The 20,238-nt window shown below is 55.5% G+C and overlaps 1 protein-coding gene and 2 non-coding genes across 4 annotated transcripts; 2 read left to right on the plus strand and 1 right to left on the minus strand.

Moving 5' to 3' along the window:
* Positions 1-492: 492 nt before the first annotated feature.
* On the minus strand, positions 493-599 carry LOC117038581 (U6 spliceosomal RNA). The gene has a single exon (XR_004425675.1). It is a non-coding gene; the product is annotated as a U6 spliceosomal RNA (small nuclear RNA).
* Positions 600-786: 187 nt separating this feature from the next.
* Positions 787-14,693, plus strand: MED16 (mediator complex subunit 16). Of its 2 annotated transcripts, none has more exons than XM_033134752.1 (15): positions 787-984; positions 2,405-2,562; positions 3,356-3,463; positions 3,772-3,941; positions 5,121-5,552; positions 6,254-6,359; positions 8,096-8,251; positions 8,952-9,163; positions 9,641-9,847; positions 10,729-10,939; positions 11,400-11,533; positions 11,640-11,832; positions 12,283-12,499; positions 13,670-13,789; positions 13,990-14,693. In XM_033134752.1, exons 2-15 carry the CDS (start codon positions 2,430-2,432, stop codon positions 14,114-14,116), a joined length of 2,526 nt encoding a protein of 841 aa, XP_032990643.1. In that variant the 5' UTR covers positions 787-984; positions 2,405-2,429; the 3' UTR covers positions 14,117-14,693. The 2 variants fall into 2 exon arrangements, with proteins under 2 accessions (XP_032990643.1, XP_032990644.1); XM_033134753.1 differs by having other exon boundaries at positions 790-984; positions 13,706-13,789.
* Positions 14,694-18,846: 4,153 nt separating this feature from the next.
* LOC117038583 (U6 spliceosomal RNA) lies at positions 18,847-18,953 on the plus strand. Its single transcript, XR_004425677.1, has one exon. It is a non-coding gene; the product is annotated as a U6 spliceosomal RNA (small nuclear RNA).
* The last annotated feature ends 1,285 nt before the right edge of the window (positions 18,954-20,238 follow it).

Raw genomic sequence — 20,238 nt, forward strand, 5'->3', positions numbered from 1 at the left:
CATGGGGCTCTGGGGGCCCACACAGGCCTCTCCCACTGCCACGCGGGTTCGAGTCTTGTCCTCGACATATGCTGGCTGTGTCAAGTTCTTCCAGCCGGGGTTCCCAGGCTGCCGGGTTCCCAGGCTGCCGGGTTCCCAGGGCCTCCAGGCCTTTGTCCAGGAGGTGCCTTACGCCCGGTGCACCCTTCCGTGCAATCCCCGGGGGTTCTTCCTGGGGAAGACCCTTCAAACTGGGGAAAGTCTGGCAGGAACAGAAGCAGCTTTTGGAGGAGGAATTGAGGATGGGGTTTGAATCCAGAAGAGCCCTCAATTGGATAAGGTACCTGGGCTTATCAGCGCCTCAGTTTCCCCACCTATAAACATTATACAGAAGTAGAGAACAAACAGAACTAGCTTTTAGAGGACTTAGTGATGGGGTTTGAGACCGGAAGCAACTTCGATTGGGTAAACCACTTCCTTTATTTTGTCGCAGTTCCTGATACCAGGAAAGAGAAAAATATGGAACGCTTCACGAATTTGCGTGTCATCCTTGCGCAGGGGCCATGCTAATCTTCTCTGTATCGTTCCAATTTTAGTATATGTGCTGCCGAAGCGAGCACAGTTCGACTTGTGACCCGAGAACTATTTAAAGGGTAAAGATAAAATTTCTTTACACTAACGGTGAACCTCGTTACAAAAGTTTAGCAACAAATTCTTATATGATGTTAGGGTAACATATAGCGGAACCAAATGCGGTCATTTACTGGAGTTGAAAAAGTGTTTCTTTTTCTACCAAATAAAACTCAGGTGGCTGCTGGGAATTATTAATGCCTATATTCAAACGACCCGGAAGTGGGGCGGAGCCGGAGCCGCCGCCGTCCCAGAAGTCTCCGGGAAGCTGTCGCGCTGCGCGGTCGAGTTGTTGGTCGTGGGGAAAGAGAGTGGCGCTGGAACCGGGGAGTTAGGACGAGTGCTGTATGCGGCCGTGGTGTACGGGCCCGTCCGGTGAGCGCGGGACTACGACGGCCCGGAGGGTCAGCCGGCCTCCTGACGGCCCAGGGCAGCGCGGCCCGGAGAAGGCGGGGACTCCTGGGCCCTGGGCGGGGTCTGTGGGGTCAGAGGGCGGGTCTGGAGAGCAAAGGGTTCTGGGTACGTGGCCTGGGCCGCGCTAGGCTTGGTCTGGGGTTTTTGGCGGCAACTCGGGGTCCGGAGCTGGGGGAAATTGGGGCGGGGTCTAGGGATTGTTTGTCCCTGAGGAGGGTCCTCGGACGAATGGAGGGGAGGCTTGAGGGTCTGGGAGACTGGGGGGCGGGACCTAAAGATTGCGCGGGGCCCCTGTGATGGAGTCTGGGTACCGAGGGAGAATTGGAGGTGGGGTCCTGGAAGCCAGGTATCTGGGGGGTGGGGTTTGGAAAGCAAAGGTTGTTGGGGGCGTGGCTGGAGGTCTTTGGGGACTGAGCTGGGGGATTGGTTGGGGTCTCTGGAGCGGAGCCTGAGAGTTTAGGCTGGGCCTGGGAGCTCAAGGAACAAATTGGGAGCGGGGTTTGGAAAGCAAAGATTGAAGGGGATGGGGATGGAAGGCTTTGGGAGCGGAACTTAAAGTGTTGAAGGGGCTTGTGGCGCGGCTTTGTTGTTCTGGAGCAGGGCCTGGAGAATTGGGGACGTGGGGGTTGATCGTATTAACAATCTGACTGGGCTTTTGTGATGGTGAAAGGAAATAACCTATAATTGATGCCGGGCACATAGCTCTGAGGAAACGTTCGCCTCTATTGTTAGCGCTCCACTCAGCACGTCCCACACTAAGACCAAACTGCTGACTCCCCGCCAACCCGGCCAAAGGCAGCCCCACCAGTGCCCTGCCTTCCGAGTAAACCCAGGATCCGACCTCTTCTTACAGTTGCCACTGCCGTCCACCTTGTTACTGGCCTGGACCAGTGCAGTTACTTCCACCCCATCTCCTAAGCTGTACCCTGCAGAGAGCCAGAGGGGTCCTGTTGAAACATAAATAGGTCACAGCCCTCCTGGGGCTCCCACCTCACTCTGGGTGAAAGTTCACCGTCACCCCCACCCTCAGCTCAGCTGCGTGGCCACTTCTTCAGTACCCTAGACTCAGTCCAGCCTCTGTACCTTTGCGGTGGCTGTACCCTCTGCTAGGAATGCTCTTCCCCAGACATCTCCATGCCTCAGACCTCCCTCACACCCATGCTCATATGTTGTCTCCCTGGTGTGGCCTCCTTGACCCTCCATGTTTAAAATGCAGCTCTCCCCACCCCATCCCCAAAACCCAAGGTCAGGGATTGGGCCCTTTTCATTCTCTGGCGACCCAGCATCCAGCATAACTTTTAGTGCCCTACAGGTGCTCAGTGAATGCTACGATGAGCTAGTCCTCTCTGTCACTCCCTCAGGTGGTCATTCCCTCCCTCAGGTGACTGGTGTGTGACCTGTGACAGATGGATCTGGCTTATGTCTGCGAGTGGGAGAAATGGCCCAAGAGCACCCACTGCCCATCAGTGCCCCTGGCGTGCGCCTGGTCCTGCCGCAACCTCATCGCCTTCACCACAGACCTCCGGAACGACGACCAGGGTGTGTCCCCTCACCTCCAGCCCAGCTCCCTGTCCTTCCTCTCCCCACACAGGCTCCCACAGTACCTGGAACACTGCTATTGGGCAACTCCAAGTCTCCAGGCCTGCCTGGGAGCTATCTTCCACCCATCCAGGCCCTCTTAGGGCTTCCTCACTTGTAACTGGGGGAGGTGAGGGTCTCATCCTCACAGGAGTGCAAAGGGCAGGTGCATTGAACTGCTGCCTGCTGTCCTCGGTGAACCTCGCATTGAAGTGCTGGCTACTGTGGGGATGCTCTCCTACCCCTGTGTGATAGGAGGGGCTGAGGGTGGGCAGCCCACTCCGGTTTGTTGGAGACTAGTGCCTCAGTTTCCGGGCCGTACATGTCACTGTTTGGCTTTTGAAAGCCTCTAAGGTGCACGGATGCTGGGCTGTCTTCTCTCCATCATCCGAGTAATGTGCACTCATTACAGAAAATTTAAAAAGCGCAGGAACTGAGGAAAAAGAACCACCTGTCACCTTCCATGTCAGCATGTATGGGGTCATTTTCTTCCCTTTCTGTTTTCTGGGTCTCTTAACAATGTGGTTGTAGACACACTGGTGGCAGACTCCCGGGCCTGCTCTGTTCTCCCTTGGGGACACGGCCTGTTCCTCGTTACTGCCTGGGCCGTCGATCTGGTCAGCAGCACCTCCATGACTCCCCTGTGGGTGGGACATTCTCTGGCTTCCTCCCTGAGTCCCCCTGGGGTCATTGGTTGCCTCAGGGCCATGTCATTGTCACCTTGCTGACCATGCCCTGTCCCCCACCCCGGCAGACCTGACCCGACTGATCCACATCCTGGACACGGAGCATCCCTGGGATGTGCACTCTATCAACTCAGGGCACAGCGAGGCCATCACCTGCCTTGAGTGGGACCAGTCAGGTGAGGGCAGAGCCGAGGGTGTTCCTGCATGGCGGAGGGAGACCACGGTGGTGCTCACCCTTGACTCTGAATCCCAGGGTCACATGCTCTGTCTTTTCCTGGTTATGTCCCCAGAGTCCAGAGCTGGAACTCGAACCTTTGACCTGTGGCTTTGCAGCTGCTGCTGTTCCTGTTCCCCATGTCCAGAGCCATTTCCTCAGCATACCTTGTGCCACTCCCCTGGGCTGCTTTCTCCCAGGCCCTTAACATACTGCGGTGATTATCCCTTCCCGCAGTGGGGGTTTGTGATGCAGGTTTGCCCCCCACAGGCTCCCGGCTACTGTCAGCTGATGCCAACGGACAGATCAAATGCTGGAGTATGGCGGACCATCTGGCCAACAGCTGGGAGAGCTCTGTGGGCAGCCTGGTGGAAGGGGACCCCATTGTGGCCCTGTCCTGGCTGCACAACGGTGTGAAGCTGGCACTGCACGTGGAAAAGGTGGGTGTCCTGTTTGAGAGAACAAGTGCTGTGGACGAGGTCGTTTACTGTCCCCATCTCCCACTATACCTGGCTCCTCTTCTCCCATCACCGGAATCCTCTGGTTTTTTGAGGTGTGGACCTGGCTCACGCTTTTGATTAATCAGTTAACTTCTGTGGGCCAGCCATTTACCCGATGGCTGCTGTCGTCGGTGAGGCTCCCGTTGCAATGATGGCTGCTCTCCTCGAAACCTAGCCCACTCTGATTTAGTAACATTCCAGAATTTCTCTTTCCTCAGCCTGTACTTCAGCCCAACGTCACAGTGAAGCGTGGGAGCCACCTGGGTCAAGGGGCACCTGAATTCAAATCCTGACTTAAAGTCTCTGTGCACCACTTTGCTCATTGTCAAATGGGGTTGATGGTGGATCTTGGTGAAGAGTCAATGAGAGAAGGCATGAGAGGGCTCAGCTCGGGGCCGGGCACAGGTCTGAGGCCCAGGAACCTGCATTCTGCTCCAGCTCACCAGAGGGACACAGATGTTCTCAGGCCACCTAGAGAAACACTGTGTAGCCTCTTGCTCGGGGAGGTTTCAGTGATGAAACACATTTGTCAAGACTCATGGAACTATATGCTTAAAAAAGGGTGAATTTTCTTGCATATAAATCATACCTTAAATCCAATTTACAAACGTAAAACAGTAAGAAAATAGCAGCAGCAGCCAGTACTTTCACAGCACCTCCTGAATGCTTTACTGAAGGGGTCTGTGTTTGTGAGCAGTCTTATCAGTGGCTGCTTCTGCAAATGCAGGGGAAGAGCGAGCAGTCGCAGCAGAGGTACCTGGCCTGTAGAAGTGAAAATGCTATGTCTGGCCCTTTACAGGAGAAGGTTGCAATTCCTGTCCTACACATGTTTAGTCATTTGATCCTCACCACGGTCCTCCAAAGTGCAGATGAGGAGTCTGAGGGCCAGAGAGACCCACATCACATAGTGCTCAAGTGGCCAAGGCAGGATTTGAATTCAAGTCCACATTCTCATGATTTCTGTCTCATTGTTCCTCTGTGTTTTTTTTAGTGTGACTCCCAGAAGGGGGTCTTCGAGTCACAAGAGGCAGACCCAGAATGGCTGGCAGGGTGTCTTTCTTGCCGCCCTAGGCTGGGGACTTCGGCACTAAGTGGATCCCTTTACTCCCTCCCCCACAGTCAGGAGTCTCCAGCTTCGGGGAAAAGTTCTCCCGTGTCAAGTTCTCGCCGTCGCTAACGCTGTTTGGGGGCAAGCCCATGGAGGGCTGGATCGCAGTGACGGTCAGTGGCCTGGTCACCGTGTCCCTACTCAAGCCTAGCGGGCAGGTGCTAACGTCGACAGAGAGCCTGTGCCGGCTGCGCAGCCGTGTGGCCCTGGCTGACATTGCCTTCACGGGTGGTGGCAATATCGTGGTGGCCACGGCGGATGGCAGCAGCGCCTGCCCCGTGCAGTTCTACAAGGTGTGTGTGGGCGTGGTTAGCGAGAAGTGCCGTGTGGACACTGAGATCCTTCCCTCGCTGTTCATGCGCTGTACCACCGATCCCAACCGCAAGGCCAGGTTCCCTGCCGTCACCCACCTCAAGTTCCTGGCCCGTGACATGTCAGAGCAGGTGAGTGCCCAGTGGCTGTGCTCCAACACTCACTGGCAATCCTGGGGTTGGGTGTCCACACAGGCCTCTTGGGGCTAAACCCAGGTGCGGGCAGGGCTGGTCCTTCCGGAGGCCCCGGGAGAACCATTTCTGGCCTTTTCCAGCTTCTAGGGGCACCGCGTCCCTGGCTTGTGGCCCCTCCTCCATCGTCACAGCCAGCAGTGCAGCCTCTTCTATCTCTGACTCTCAGTCTCCTGCCTTCCTCTTATGAGGACCCTGTGATGAGCCCCCTGGAATCCAGGGTCGTCCCCATCTCAGGGGCCCTGACTTAATCCCACCTGCAAAGTCCCTCTGCCATGTGAGGTGACATTTCTGCAGGTCCCTGGACCAGGATGGGTACGACTTGGGGACTGACCCTACTAAGTCACCCGAGTTCCCATCGTTACCGCGCGGCAGTAAGGCCCAAACCCCCACCAGGGAGCACACCATCAGGGTGATGTTTCGTTTCAGCATGGTGGCGGGTGGTGGGGCCTGGGTTCAAATCCACAATGGCTGTGAGGTTGGGGCCTACATGAGCGATTGAGGAGCTGGAGGCCCAGGGAGGGGAGGTGGCTGGATCCGGCAGGCCAGCACTGACTGAGCCCAGGGTACAATGAGTGCCCCACAAAGTGTGCGTGCCCGAGGCACTGCGTCCTCGCCAACCTGCCCGCCGTTTCCCCCAGGTGCTCCTGTGCGCATCCAGCCAGACGAGCAGCATCGTGGAGTGCTGGTCCCTGCGGAAAGAGGGGCTCCCTGTGAACAACATCTTCCAGCAGATCTCTCCTGTGGGTGAGTCCCCCTCGGGGGAGGGAGGCTGGGTCATTTGACTTTTAATTTGGGGAAACTGAGGCCCAAGGAGGCAAAGTCCTTGTCCACAGTCACTCAGCAGGCAGCCTTAACCACCTCACCCTAAAATCTCCTTTGGGGACCATGTGCCTAGTGGAGGAATGGTAGTGCAAAGGTCCTGGGGCACGAGGTCAGGAGCTAGAATGGGGCCACAGGGAGGCATCCAATCCTAAAAGCCATGGAATCTTCTGGAAACCCTGGTATAATGTGAGGAAATCGAGGCTGGAGGGTTTAACTGTGTTTGCCAAGAACACACTCGCTGGATTTCCTCACCTCCCTCTCCCCCATCCTCACACCCACATGAAGCCCCCATGACTCAGGGTGGCCCAAAGACGCCCCACTAAGATAAGCACCCTCTCCTCTCTGACACAGACCCTAGAAAAAGCCACTTCGTTTTCATCCGCTGAAGCCAGAGTTGGGGGGTTTAGGGGGTAAACCCTGCCCCCCAGGTTTCATGCTGCCTCTCCGAAGAAAGCTTGGCTTTTTGCTGATTAGTGTTAATGGACTCTGGAGTGGTTGGACCTGCTGGGATGCTAAGCAGAAGCCGCTAATGAAACAGTGTCAAGAGGACCCTGATGGCTCTGCGCCCCCACCTGTGGTGGTGGTGGTTCCATAAGCTTCCCATTTTGGCCTCAGAGTAATTAATGTAAAGAGGGCCGTCCCTGCCCTGTCGCTGGACCAGCATCCTGGGGAGCTTGTGGACAGCAGCTGGTGGCCCTACAGGGGGCCTCTGTCTCTCCAGGCGCTGGTCAGGGGAAAGGAAGTGTGTAAATGGCTGGGCTGCAGGCCCTCCCTGGACACCCCACTGTGGTTTTTACCCTTACACTCTGTGTACTGAATTCTACTCTGTGACCTCCCTGTGCCTCAGTTTCCCCTGGGAGAGGCGATGTTTGCGGAGACTCTCCTGCTGGTTTTGCAGCAGGTTTATAAACTGGGGAGCCACCCAGGGGCACAGATCTGGAGACACATGGGTGGCAAAGAGGAGCCCTGTGACAGCTTTGCCGTTTAACAAACCAGCCCCAAAGAGGCTCAGAACCATAGCCTGTGTTGTCCTGAGTTGGCTGCCCGCTGCGCCTGCCTGGTTCCTGTTCTTGCCATCACCCTTCGGGCTCGGGCTGCTGATGGCAGCTGGGCCCATTTTCCCAGGGTGCCAGCCCTGCAGACCATCTTGCTGTGAGCCTCTGCCCACATCACGTGCACCAGCGCCCACTGGCCAAGCCCAGTTCACAGAAATCACTCTACCCCCTGTTAGGGGGATATTCAGCATCACGCCGAGGGGTGGACACAGGAAGGAGATATGTCTTATCTGGTAGGGAGAGCTGGAGTCCCACCCAGGACTTCTTAAATCATAAGGGACAGAAAACCCAATGCAAGCTGGCCGAGTTGTAAGGGTTTGTGTGGCGGCAAGGTCTGGGGTGGCATCCCCTTTCAGTTTATCAGGTCCAACCCATCCCCATGGTGCCCCAGGACTGGGTTCTGTTGGCTACCTCCTGTCACATACCCATCCCACACCAAGCAGCTCGCTGGGGCATGTCACCCAGTTGTCAGGGCTGAGGCGGGCCCCGAGGAGGGGCAGGCTGGGGAATTGAAGAAGGGGGCCTGGCTGGTGCCCCTGCGGGGGCCTGTTTGCAGCATTTGTTTTCATTCCATTGCTATTCTGTGTCCCTGCCTCTTTTCAGTTGGTGACAAGCAGCCCATGATTCTTAAATGGAGGATCTTGTCGGCCACCAATGACTTGGACCGGGTATCTGCTGTGGCACTGCCCAAGCTGCCCATCTCACTCACCAACACTGACCTGAAGGTGGCCAGCGACACGCAGTTCTACCCTGGCCTCGGTACGGAGGGCTCTGCCTTAGGTTCGGGTCTCAGGGCCGTGGGAGCCTCCTGGCCTCGAGTCAGTTCCCGGTGAGCTGGTGGCCCTGCTTTAAGGGCAGAGGCTCAAAGGGCTGTGAGGCTGGCTGGTGAAAAGCTGTATCTTTAATATGTAAAGAGCTATTAGAAATCAATAAAACAGAGGTTGGGAACTTGGGGCAAACTTTCCAGATAGGCATCCCCCCCACCCTGTGGTAGCAGCTGAGATGTTGATCCTGGGTTCAGTTCCTGGGCCCGTGACCACGAACAAGTTAGGCTTAAAGTGTTGTGACAGCTGACAGCCCCCCGACCCTGTTACATGTTCATTACAAGCTTAAGGCTCAAGCTCCTGGCTTCACTGACCTCTGTTACCACCATGAGGCCTTTTGTGTGCCCCTGTCCCCTCCCAGCTTGGCCCCCTGAAAGTTGTATGTTTGCTCACATCAGCCAAAACTTAGTGCCAGCTGCAAAGCAGTGGGGGGTGTACAGCCTGAACTGGCAGTGGGGTGCTGCACTGGCTCTCGTGGGCTGTTAGCAAAGGAGGGGCGCGGCTGTTGGGCCAGCCGGCCCGGCATGGGCTCTGGGCCCCAGGCAGCTCAGGCCTCACTGCTCCCCGGGCAGGCACTTCCCATCATCCACAGCTTGCAGGTCGTTCGCCTGACCCCGCATGTGCCCCTCCCCCAGGGCTGGCCCTGGCCTTCCATGATGGCAGCGTCCACATTGTGCACCGACTGTCACTGCAGACCATGGCTGTCTTCTACAGCTCTGTGGCCACACGTGCCGTGGATGAGCCAGCCATCAAGCGCCCTCGGACCACGGGTCCTGCCGTCCACTTCAAGGCCATGCAGCTCTCCTGGACCTCCCTGGCCCTTGTGGGCATCGACAACCATGGGAAGGTAAGCGCTGGCCTGGATGTATCAAAGCCACCTGTGCGGTGGGGACAGGAGGAGTCCCCACGCCATGCCAGCCTGCTGCCTGGGAGGACATGGGCTCTGTCAAGTCACTGTCGGACATCTCCTTGTCACTTGTTTTGGTTCTGTTTCCGTGGCACCAATGTGTGGTAGCCTTGCCCATCACCGTTCCCCAGGCCTTTGTGTGAGGTGCTCAGCTTTCCTGGGGATTGATAGGACCCCCACGGCCCCACGTGGGACTGCGTCTTCCATGGAGGTCCAGTCACCCCAGATGTATGTGCCTTGCAGGTTTAGGGTGGCCCCTCAGGCTGTTTCTGGGAAGTGGGACTCCATTGACGTCCAGTGTGTGCGGCTCCCGCGAGCCCGTGAGTGCTTCTACGCGGCGGTCTTTGATGCCCACCAAGGCAGTGGGGCCAGGACCCAGGTGTGCCCTGTGGCCTCACTGGCCATTCCTTCCCGCAGCTGAGCATGCTCCGCATCTCGCCTTCCATGGGCCACACTCTGGACATGGGCCTGGCCCTGCGACACCTGCTATTCCTGCTGGAGTACTGCATGGTGACTGGCTACGACTGGTGGGATATCCTGCTGCACGTGCAGCCGGCCATGGTGCAGAGCCTCGTGGACAGGCTGCACGAGGAGTACACACGCCAGAGCGCCACCTTGCAGCAGGTAGTGCCAGGCAACACCCCCAACTTCTTCACCTTGAGTTTTCTGTAGAAAGTCAGAACCCTATAGGTGGGACGTGAACTCCTGGGGCCCTGCCTCCCTGCCATGGACAGGGGGCCATGTCCCCAAACTGCTCTGAGTGCGACGTGTGCATGCCAGTTTGGATCCCGGCGAGTCGCCCATGCTACATGACAGGGGCAGCAAATAGGCTCAGACATCAAAGGGGAAGAGAGAGCGATGACCAGACAACACGTGTGTGCCTCTGAAACCACGAGCACCCGGGGGCCTTGAGATCCAGTGGGAGGTCAGTGTGGGCACTGCACAAGCACAGTTGTAGAAATGGGTGGTTTTCCTTTCTGCCAGCAGTGACCAGTAAGATGGTACAAAGGGGAAAAGGACTCCTTCACAAGAACAGCTTGATAGGACAGGAGTGAACCTATTAGGGTGTGTGGACGTGACAGAAATACAATCACACGCTTAGGAGCCCTAACCATGCAGCATTTTAATGCATCGGCGCATTCAGTTGTCCCACGGCACCAGGTCCCCCCAGCACTGCTGACACTGGGCTAGGTTATCTCGGTGGGGGACTGTCCTGGGCATCGTGGGGCCTGAGCAGCCTCCCTGGCCCCACTTCCCCAGTGCAAGGAGCACCCCCAGTGTGACAACCACAATGTTCCCAGACATGGCCCACTGTCCCTTGGGGGCAGATTGACACCCCACACTTCCTATAGGCAGGTCCTCTTACCAGATTCTGCCATTGGAGGTGAGGCACAGAGAGGTTAAGCAGGCTGCTTCACCTTGCCCAGCCAGCTACACGCTGTGGCAAAAGCCTCTCCCGCAGGCTTCTCAGGCGGATGTCCCGCCTCATGCCACCTGTCCCCCAGGTCCTCTCCACCCGGATCCTGGCAATGAAGGCCTCCCTGTGCAAGCTGTCGCCCTGCACGGTGACCCGCGTGTGCGACTACCATGCCAAGCTCTTCCTCATCGCTGTCAGCTCCATGCTCAAGTCCCTGCTGCGTCCACACATCCTCAACACGCCCGACAAGAGTCCCGGCGACCGGCTGACCGAGATCTGCACCAAGATCACGGATGTCGGTGGGTCCTGTCTCTACTCAAGCACTGTTCACTGGTGTCTCCTCTGCCAGGCATGGTTCCTGAAGGAGGGGAATGTGCCAGCCCTGAGGGCTGACCTGGAGCTGGGGGCAGATTTCAACCAGAGAGGAACGAAAGACAAGAAAGACAAGTCAGCCGGGCCTGGGAGCTGTGTCCCTGAGCAAATGCCTGGGAGGGGAGGAGCTGCGGGGGCAGCAGCACAGGTGGGTCTGCGGGCTGTGGGGTCGTCCTGCGGCCGGCGGTGGACAGCCTGCGGCTCTGGGCCCAGCCCCTTCCTGAAGGTCACCCGCTCAGCGATCCTGTCCACTCACTCGCTCACGGCGTTGGGTTGGCCCCAGCTCATGGTGGGAGCCGGTGGGTGGTGAGGCGACGAGGGCGCAAAGTGGGGCCAGCCCGTGCGCACCGTGGGGCCCTGCTGCTCTTGACTGCTCTTCCCTTCCAGACATCGACAAGGTTATGATCAACCTCAAGACAGAAGAGTTTGTGTTAGATATGAACACGCTGCAGGCGCTGCAGCAGCTCCTGCAGTGGGTGGGTGACTTCGTGCTCTACCTGCTGGCCAGCCTGCCCAACCAGGTGTGCACCCTACCTGTCCCTCCCCAGGACCCCCTGCCCCAGAACCCACCGAGTTCCTAGGATGCTGCACACAGTTAAATGCCCAGCCTGAGTGCTTCTCCCCCAGGGCTCTCCACTGCGGCCGGGCCACAGCTTCCTGCGGGACGGCACCTCGCTGGGCATGCTGCGGGAGCTGATGGTTGTCATCCGCATCTGGGGCCTGCTGAAGCCCAGCTGCCTGCCTGTGTACACAGCCACCTCCGACACCCAGGACAGCATGTCCCTGCTCTTCCGTCTGCTCACCAAGCTCTGGATCTGCTGTGAGACACCAGCCCACTACTCCCATCCCCCTACCAACCTACGACCCCTGGCTAAGGCCCCCCACTAGAATAGAAGCACCCACAGGTTGAACCAGCTCTGTCTTGGTCCCCACTGTTTCCCTAGCACCCAGCACAGGTCCAAGTACAGGGTGGGTGCTCATTAGACATCAGCCGTTATTAGGCACTGGTGATTTGTCTTGTGTCGCCAGGCCATGTATTTCTGGAGGGCTAGGTTCTGTCATTCTTGCAGCCCTGTTCGCAGGAAGGCACCCAGTGCTCACTTAATGTTTTTTCAGTGAATGGGTTCCTGTTTTACAGAGAAGACTGAGGCGAGAGAGGGGGAAGAGCTTCCCTGGCCACCCGGGAAGCCAGGGCAGAGCAGGGCTCAGATATGGTCGCTGAGCTCCGAGCTGCGCACGCCGTGCTCATGTCCCGCCGCTCTCCCTGCAGGCCGTGATGAGGGCCCCACGAGCGAGCCAGACGAGGCTCTCGTCGATGAATGCTGCCTGCTGCCCAGCCAGCTGCTCATCCCCAACCTGGACTGGCTGCCTGTCAGCGACGGCCTGGTCAGCCGCCTGCAGCCCAAGCAGCCCCTGCGGCTGCACTTTGGCAAGGCTCCCACTCTGCCTGGCAGCGCCACCACCTTGCAGCTGGATGGCCTCATCAGGTGCGTGCCCTCTGCCTTGTGCCCTTTGCATGTTCCTTCCAGGAGGTTCCCCCTAAAACCACCTGACTCCCACCTTCATGCCTCTGCCTCGGGGCCTGTGCATCTGTTGTACCTGCTGCCTCCTGTCCCCTAGAGATGTCCATCGCTCAGTCACTGAATTCCCCCCACACTCCAGTACCTGTCACTTCCCTCCACTGTCACCTGTGTCTTTACTGATTTGTGCCCTTGGCTGTGTATGTAATAGCCTCCCCGTGGTCTGTCACTGTGTACAGTGCCCACGTGGTGACCTTGGTTACTCGGGCTCCAGCTCCTGCAGAGGTCAAGCTGATACAACGTGGCCCGAGCCCCTTACCATAAACCACACCAGGCCTGGCCTGCGGCCCCCAGCAGATAAAACGCTGTGTCAGGAGGGACCTTCACAGGGCTGAGGGGACCTCTGGCAGTCTGGAGCTAGCCCTGTTTTTGGAAATGTGGAGTCTAAACAGCCAAAGCGTTTAACCCTTTACTGCCCACAGCACCATGGGGTAGGGTTTTGTCCCCATCTCATCGTCGAGTGAACACCTCAGAAAGGTGCAGTCACTGAACCAAGGTCAGAGCCAGGAAGCAGCCTAGTGACAATCCCAACCAGGACCGTCAGGCTCCCACCCCCGCTTGATGCTCATTGGGTGAAAAGACACATGTGACCTCCCCACATAGCCTGTTCCTTTGGGAAGAAGTTTCAGAAAACAGCAGAAGGAAGAGCAGTCTCACCTCCAGGCCCTCCCAGCACTATCTTCCTTGTGTCACGGTGGGACACAGCCTGATGAATCACAGGCTTCTCTGTGTGTGTGCGTTTCAGAACAGACTTTTATGAACGAGGAGGTGATCAGGGGCAGCTTTTGAACCTTTTGTTTTGAAAACTTTTGAACATATTTCACATGAGTATAACAAGCCGTCCCAGCCACCGGGTCCCCTCCAGAAACAGGGTTTCCTGCTGCGAGGTTCTCTGGTGTCATCCAGAGGGCACGGCACCATCCAGGCCCAATATGTCTGCGAGCAGAAAGCATGTGTATGCTCCCCCACATGCACGCACCTTCCCTTGTATTCTGCCGTGGTGGGCGCTTCACGTACACTTTGCATCTGGGAGATGGACCCGTGCCAGCGTGTGCACGCGTGTGTGTGTGTGTGCAGGGCCCTGACGCCCTCCGGTCTCCCCTCGCCTGCCAGGGCACCGGGCCAGCCCAAGATGGACCACCTGCGGAGGCTGCATCTGGGCGCCTATCCCACGGAGGAGTGCAAGGCCTGCACCAGGTGAGCTGCACCCATCCCCTACATTGTCCACTCATGGAGGTGAGGGGACAGTGCCTGAGCCGGGACACAGGACGTGCAGTTAGCTCGGCATGGGTGCAGTGCAGGGAACAGCATTCCTGTGGGGGAACAGCGTGTACAAGGGCACAGTGGCAGGTGGGAGTGGTCCCCCCAGCTCCTCCTCCCACCGGCTCTGCCTGCAGGTGTGGCTGTGTCACCATGCTGAAGTCACCCAACAAGACAACGGCCGTCAAGCAGTGGGAGCAGCGCTGGATCAAGAACTGCCTGTGTGGGGGGCTGTGGCGGCGGATGGCCCTCAGCTGCCCCTGACTCGGGTCTCTGTGTCTTGTAAATAGATTCCTGATGGGCAGGTGACGCTGCTTCCTCATTGGTGACAGCATTCACACACTTGGGACCTTCATCGGGTGTGTTAAAAAATATCTTTGAAAGGTGACTTTTGGGTCCTCATCACCCATGACAGGGAGGGCAGGTGAGGACATGGCCTGAAGCCTCCTCCAGGTGGTGCCCCTCGGCCCAATGGCACCACTGTCTCTCCCTCAGAGCCTAATGGCATGTCCCGGGAGGAGAGGCCCGGCTGTGTATCTACCCGTCCTGGGTGCTGAGACAGACCTGGGCCTGCCCCTTAGGTCTCACAACCCAACTGCTGACCTCCCCGGACCTGCAGACCCCCAGGAGCACCTCCAGATGTCCCAGATCCCAGATCAGAGGGTCCAGGACAGTCTGGGCATCTGTCCTTTAAAACGTCCCATGTGAACCTATCGGGTGTCCAGTGGTTGCTGCCCGTGATGCCAGCCAGGCTCCTGCATCAGTTTGCTCACCTGTAGCTGCTCATCCAGGGGGCTCTGACCTGGGCCGCCCAATAAATGTTCAGCTGGGTTGGGTCACAGGTGCTTGGTGTGTGCTGTTGCCCAGCAGCCCCTTCCCAGGCCCCGCCCACTCCAACTCCCCTCCCCTGTCACGCAGTCTTGGTCTCTGTGCCCATGTGTGTCACACTCTTTCTGTGTCAGCATTTATAGAGTGCCTATCACTGCCAGGCACAGGTCCCGCAGGGGGCAACAGGCTGGGGGTAGGTGGGGGCTCTGCCCCCCCCCCACTGGATCCTCTGTAGGTGGGTTTCTTTTTTTTTTTTTCTTTTTTTTTTTTTTTTTAATTTATTTTTAATTTATTGGGGGTGACAATTGTTAGTAGAATTACATAGATTTCAGTTGTGCAATTCTGTATCACATCATCCATAAATCACACTGTGTGTTCACCACCCAGAGTCAGCTCCCCTTCCATCACCGTACATTTGATCCCCCTCACCCTGTAGGTGGGTTTCTGTGTCCACGTGTGTCCACGTATCTGTCTGCCTTCTTGGTCTCCCCCACCCAGAGCTGCTCAGGCCTGGCCCCCCAGGCACCTTCCTGTATTGCGCCCCCTCAGGTGCCAGGTGCAGTGCCCTGCCTCTCATGTGGTAGTTGGTTCTTAGGTTTTCCTCCGGAGGCTCCAAGGAGGAGGCCAGATCGGCACCTGTGAGAGGTAGCAGCTGCTGCACGCTCCCCTTAGCCTCGGGGTCTCAGGATCTCAGGGAGCCCTTACCAAGGGACTGGGCCAACTTTAAAGCCTTCCTGTCCGCAGCCGCAGGACTGGGTCAGCGTCCAGTCCGAATGTGGTTTGGCTGGTGCTTTCCGTAGGAACTTGGAGCTCCTGGGCTACGTACACCAGGAGGGGACAGGGAAGCTGTCCCTCAGCCCTTCCGTGGGCTCCTGGCCTCATCTGCCACCCTAGTAAAGGGGGGGGCCCCTCGGACAGAGCCGAGTAGAGATGCATGTGGGTGAGGGTCACTGCCCTAGGGACACAGCCATTGTGAGCCAGTGGAGGGAATGTCTGTAAACCATCTGTTCTCAGAATCAGGAGTTTGGGGAGTGGGAACAAGGCCTTTCCCCTACCGAGATGTCCCCTGGTCCTTCCTACCCAACCATACCTGTGATTTGGTCACTGTGCCATCTGCTTGTTGAGGTGGAAAGGCTCGTCCTTCGACAGTCATGTTACCCACACCTCATTGGGCCACATATCTACTTGGACTTGCCCTAGCCCAGGCCCAACGGGAGCAAAGATGCCTCCGTGTGACTCTAGGTCACCTGGACACAGTTGAAGAGGAGGGGACAAACCACCCGCTTCTCTCGACCTGCTGAAACAGCATAAGGGGTGGTGGCTCTGTGTCACTAAGTTCAGGTGGTTTGTTGTGCAGCAGGCATCAGAACATTCTATAAATCATTGCGCAAGCCCAGTGGGTAAAACATGCCTGGCTGCCTGGGAACACCAGCTGGGACACATGAGGTGGCCCGCCTGCCCCGGGTCCCCTGGAATGTTCAAACGGGGAGTCTGTGGATCAAAATGTTTTGTCCCCCACCTGGGTACCAGCCTCCTGAAATAGAAGCGGAGGGTGTGACCTATCCAAGTGGGGTACAGCCAGGGGGCTGGAGGCCACAGCTACTTTGGGTCCTTCCTGCCCCTCCCCCGTGGCTCTCAGGCTTGTCCTGCTCCCCTTCTGGCAAGTGGGAGGGTAACACTTGCATATGAGAGCCATGCACCTGGGGGGCACAACCAGGAGAGGTCCTGCAGGATCAAAGGGATCTTACACGACATTGTCCCCCAGGGCTCTGGTTTCTGCCATGATCACAGGAGCCACCCCCCGCAAAAAAAAAACACACACAAAAACAGGAGCAGTCAGTTCTTCAGGGCAAATGGCATTTAAATCTGTCTCCTGCCAGGCCTTTGCCCAGACTGTGCCTCCTGCCTGGACCCTTTTCTGCTGGGCAAACCCACACAACACTCCCCTGCCCTCAGGATGTGCCCCTGCCCTCCACCCACCCCACCATTCAGGCCACGGGGCTGGGGCTCCAGCTTCCACAGTCATCAGCCTAGCAACAGGGAACATCCAGTTTCACCTGTACCCCCCACCAGTGTTACCAGATAAAAGGCAAGATGCCCAGTAAATGTGAATTTCAGATGAACAATGAGTATTTTTTTAGTTTAAATGTCCCACATGTTACATGGGATCTACTTAACAGCATAAAATGTATTTGTTTTCTGAAAGTCCCACTTGACTGGACAGGCTGTGTTTTTATTTGCTAAATCTGGTCATCCTCCTCCTCCCCAAACTGAATCCATTCAAAGCCGCTCCCTGACGTCATCTTTTTGTTCAGGAAATACCTATCAAATGACTGAGTCTTTGATGCTAAATGACCAGCAATTACATCTCCCGTCCCCTTATTCAAACATGCACAATTTCTCAAATTATACACGAAATCCATGAGCACGCTAAGAACCTCACACCCGTCATCGGAAAGTCTCAATGAGTCACATCCTGTGCACAGAATATGTAACCAACTACCATGAGCAAAACTGGGTCTCAGCTGTGTCCACAGGACCCAGCACACAGGAGGAGCTCCAAAAGCGCTTCTGTGTGAATAAATGACTCGTCCAAACAAAACTTCACCACAGATTCAATCCCAACTTTCTGACCCCCAGTGAGGCACATAACTTCACCTCTCAGACTCTTGTCTGGTTTTGCACAAATGGGAGGTCATGAACACCCTTTATGGACCAGGCTTAATGCCTGGAGCCTGATAGGTGCTGGGCCTCAATGGCCCCTCATCCAGGTGGGAGACACAGCACAGGGCATTGGGATCTGCGTTCTACCCTCTGTCACCTCCCTGTCGTTGCCCAGGAGGGCAATGCGTCTGAGGGGCAGAGTGGTGTGGCTGCTCCGTCAACCTCTGTCTTTGACCCTCTCAGCCCAGGGGATGTCTACGCCGTGGCTCTGGGTTTGAATCCAGACTTTGTCCGGGAGTTTCTGTGTGACCCCAGTAGTCACACGGCCTCTCGGAGCCTGTTTCTCCATTTGGGACACCATCATAATATCACAACTTTACATCTGTGTACCTAAACCTCAGCCCAGAGCAGGGTCTTGCAGACAGTACGCCCACACGCTCCTCTTGGGTAGCAAAGGGAGAGCTGAACACTAGCCGAGGATACACCCCCACGCGAGCCCAACCTACGGCTCCTGGCTCCTCTCGACTTTTAGGAAAGAGTATGGGCGCCACCGTGTGGCCTACATGCTGAGCGGCGCTTCCCTGGGTCTCGGGTAGCCTCTCGACTTCTAGGGAAGAGTAAGGACGCCACCGTGTGGCAAAGATCTAGAACAGCGCCTGTCAGCTCTAGCTAGGCGTCAAAGGCATCGGGTCTCCGGGTTTTGCTCCCTAGGTTCTTCCTGCCAGGTTTGCCGCCTCTCAGCCTTCCGGTCACCTCCTGACACCTCATTATCGATGAACGCGATTTAGATTGTGGATTCTGCCTCCCCCTGGGTCTGGCTCGGCTCCGTGGTGTCCCACATGCAGTGTGTGCTCAATAAAGGCTGATCAGGTCTGTGATGGGGGACGCAGGGGCCGCGGAACTCACTCCCTCCCACGAGCAAACAAACACACAGCCACAGAGACAACAGTTACTCCCGCGACAAGCGAGGGCTGAATAAACAGCTTCTGAACAACAAAGGAGAAAGACCAACAGAGAAGGCTGGGGCTGGGGTGACCTCTCCATCCGTAGGGCGGCTCTGTCCAGGGACTCTGACCTACCTGCAAGGCCTTTACAGCGCCTTGCCAGACACATAGCTGGAGCCCATTTCTGCCCCGAACAAAGGCAGCAAGCCGGGTCCCTGGGTCACCACACACACCTCCCCACCTGGAACTGCTCCTGTTGTTGTGTGGGCCAGTGTCCCCAGTGCCTTAGGCACCCACTTGGTTCCTACCAACCTGCCAACCACCCGGCACACACAGCCGACACAGAGGCCGCTTGTACCTCAGGCCACTTTCTCAATAATGGAAGAGAGAGCTATTCTGTCAAATTCATATAAATAAATCATAGAAATTAAATACAGAATGAAATACGAAATGAAAATACAGAATATCTCTCAATTGAGGAAACAAGAAAAAAAATCTCCAGAAAAAAAACCCCAAGGAAATGGAGACAAGAAATTTGCCTGATAAAGAAGTAAAACAGTGCTCGCTTCGGCAGCACATATACTAAAATTGGAACGATACAGAGAAGATTAGCATGGCCCCTGCGCAAGGATGACACGCAAATTCGTGAAGCGTTCCATATATATTTTTTTTAAATAAAAAAAAGAAGTAAAACAAAACTGTCATAAGGAGGCTCACCAAATTTGAGAGTGAAACAGAGGAACTTACGGAGAACTTCAACAAAGAGAAAGTATAAGAAAGAACCAAGCAGACCTGGAAGAATACAGTAACTGCAATGAAAAATATATGAGAAGGAATTAGCATCAGATTAACTGATACAGAAAAAAGGATTAGTGACCTGGAGGACAACCAATCAGAACAGCAGAAGGAAAAGAGAATTAACGAAAGAAGGATAGTTAGGGGACCTCTGGGATAACATCAAGTGCTCAAACATTTGCATTAATAGGGATCTCAGAGGAGAAGAAAGAAAGGAACAGAACTGTATTTAAAGAAATAACGGTTAAGAACTTTACTAACCTGGGAAGAGAAACAGACATCCAGGTCCAGGAAGCACAAATTGTTGCAAACCTGACAAACTCAAAGAGACCCACACCAAGATATACTGTAGTTAAAATGGCAAAGGTTAAAGGTGAAGGGACAATCCTGAAGGAAGCAAGGGGAAAACAACCAGTTACATACAAAGGAAACCCCCTAAGGCTGTTAGCTGATTTCTCACAAAAGTAAACTCAAATGGATTAAATATTTAAATGCAAGGCCTGAAACTATAAAACTCCTAGAAGAAAACATAGGAAGTAAACTCTTTGACATTGCTCTTAGCAATATCTTTTCGGATATGTCTTCTTAGGCAAGGGAAACAACAGAAAAAATAAACAAATAGGACTACATTAAACTAAAATGTTTTTCCACAACAAAAGAAACCATCAACAAAATGAAGAGACAACCTACTGAATGAGAGTAGATATGGCAAATGAAAATAAGGGATTAATATGGAAAATATGTAAACAACTCATGTAACTCAACATAAAAAAATCCAATAAAAAAAATGGGCAGAGGACCTGAATAGACATTTCTTCAAAGATGACACACAGATGGCCGATAGACACATAAAAAGATGCTCAATGTCACTAATCATGAGGGAAACGCAAATTAAAACCACAAGGAGGTACCACCTCACTCCTGTCAGAATGGCCATCATCAATAAATCAACAAACAACAAGTGTTGGCGAGGAAGTGGAGAAAAGGGAACCCCAGTGCACTGCTGGTAGGATTGCAGATTGTGCAGCCGCTATGGAAAACAGTATGGAGGTTCCTCAAAAAATTAAAAATAGAACTGCATTAGACCCAGCAATTCCATTCCTGGGTAATTACCTGAAGAAATCCAAAACACTAATTCAAAAAGATACATGCAGC

Source organism: Rhinolophus ferrumequinum, chromosome 18 (assembly GCF_004115265.2).
Source record: "Rhinolophus ferrumequinum isolate MPI-CBG mRhiFer1 chromosome 18, mRhiFer1_v1.p, whole genome shotgun sequence".
Lineage (NCBI taxonomy): Eukaryota > Metazoa > Chordata > Mammalia > Chiroptera > Rhinolophidae > Rhinolophus > Rhinolophus ferrumequinum.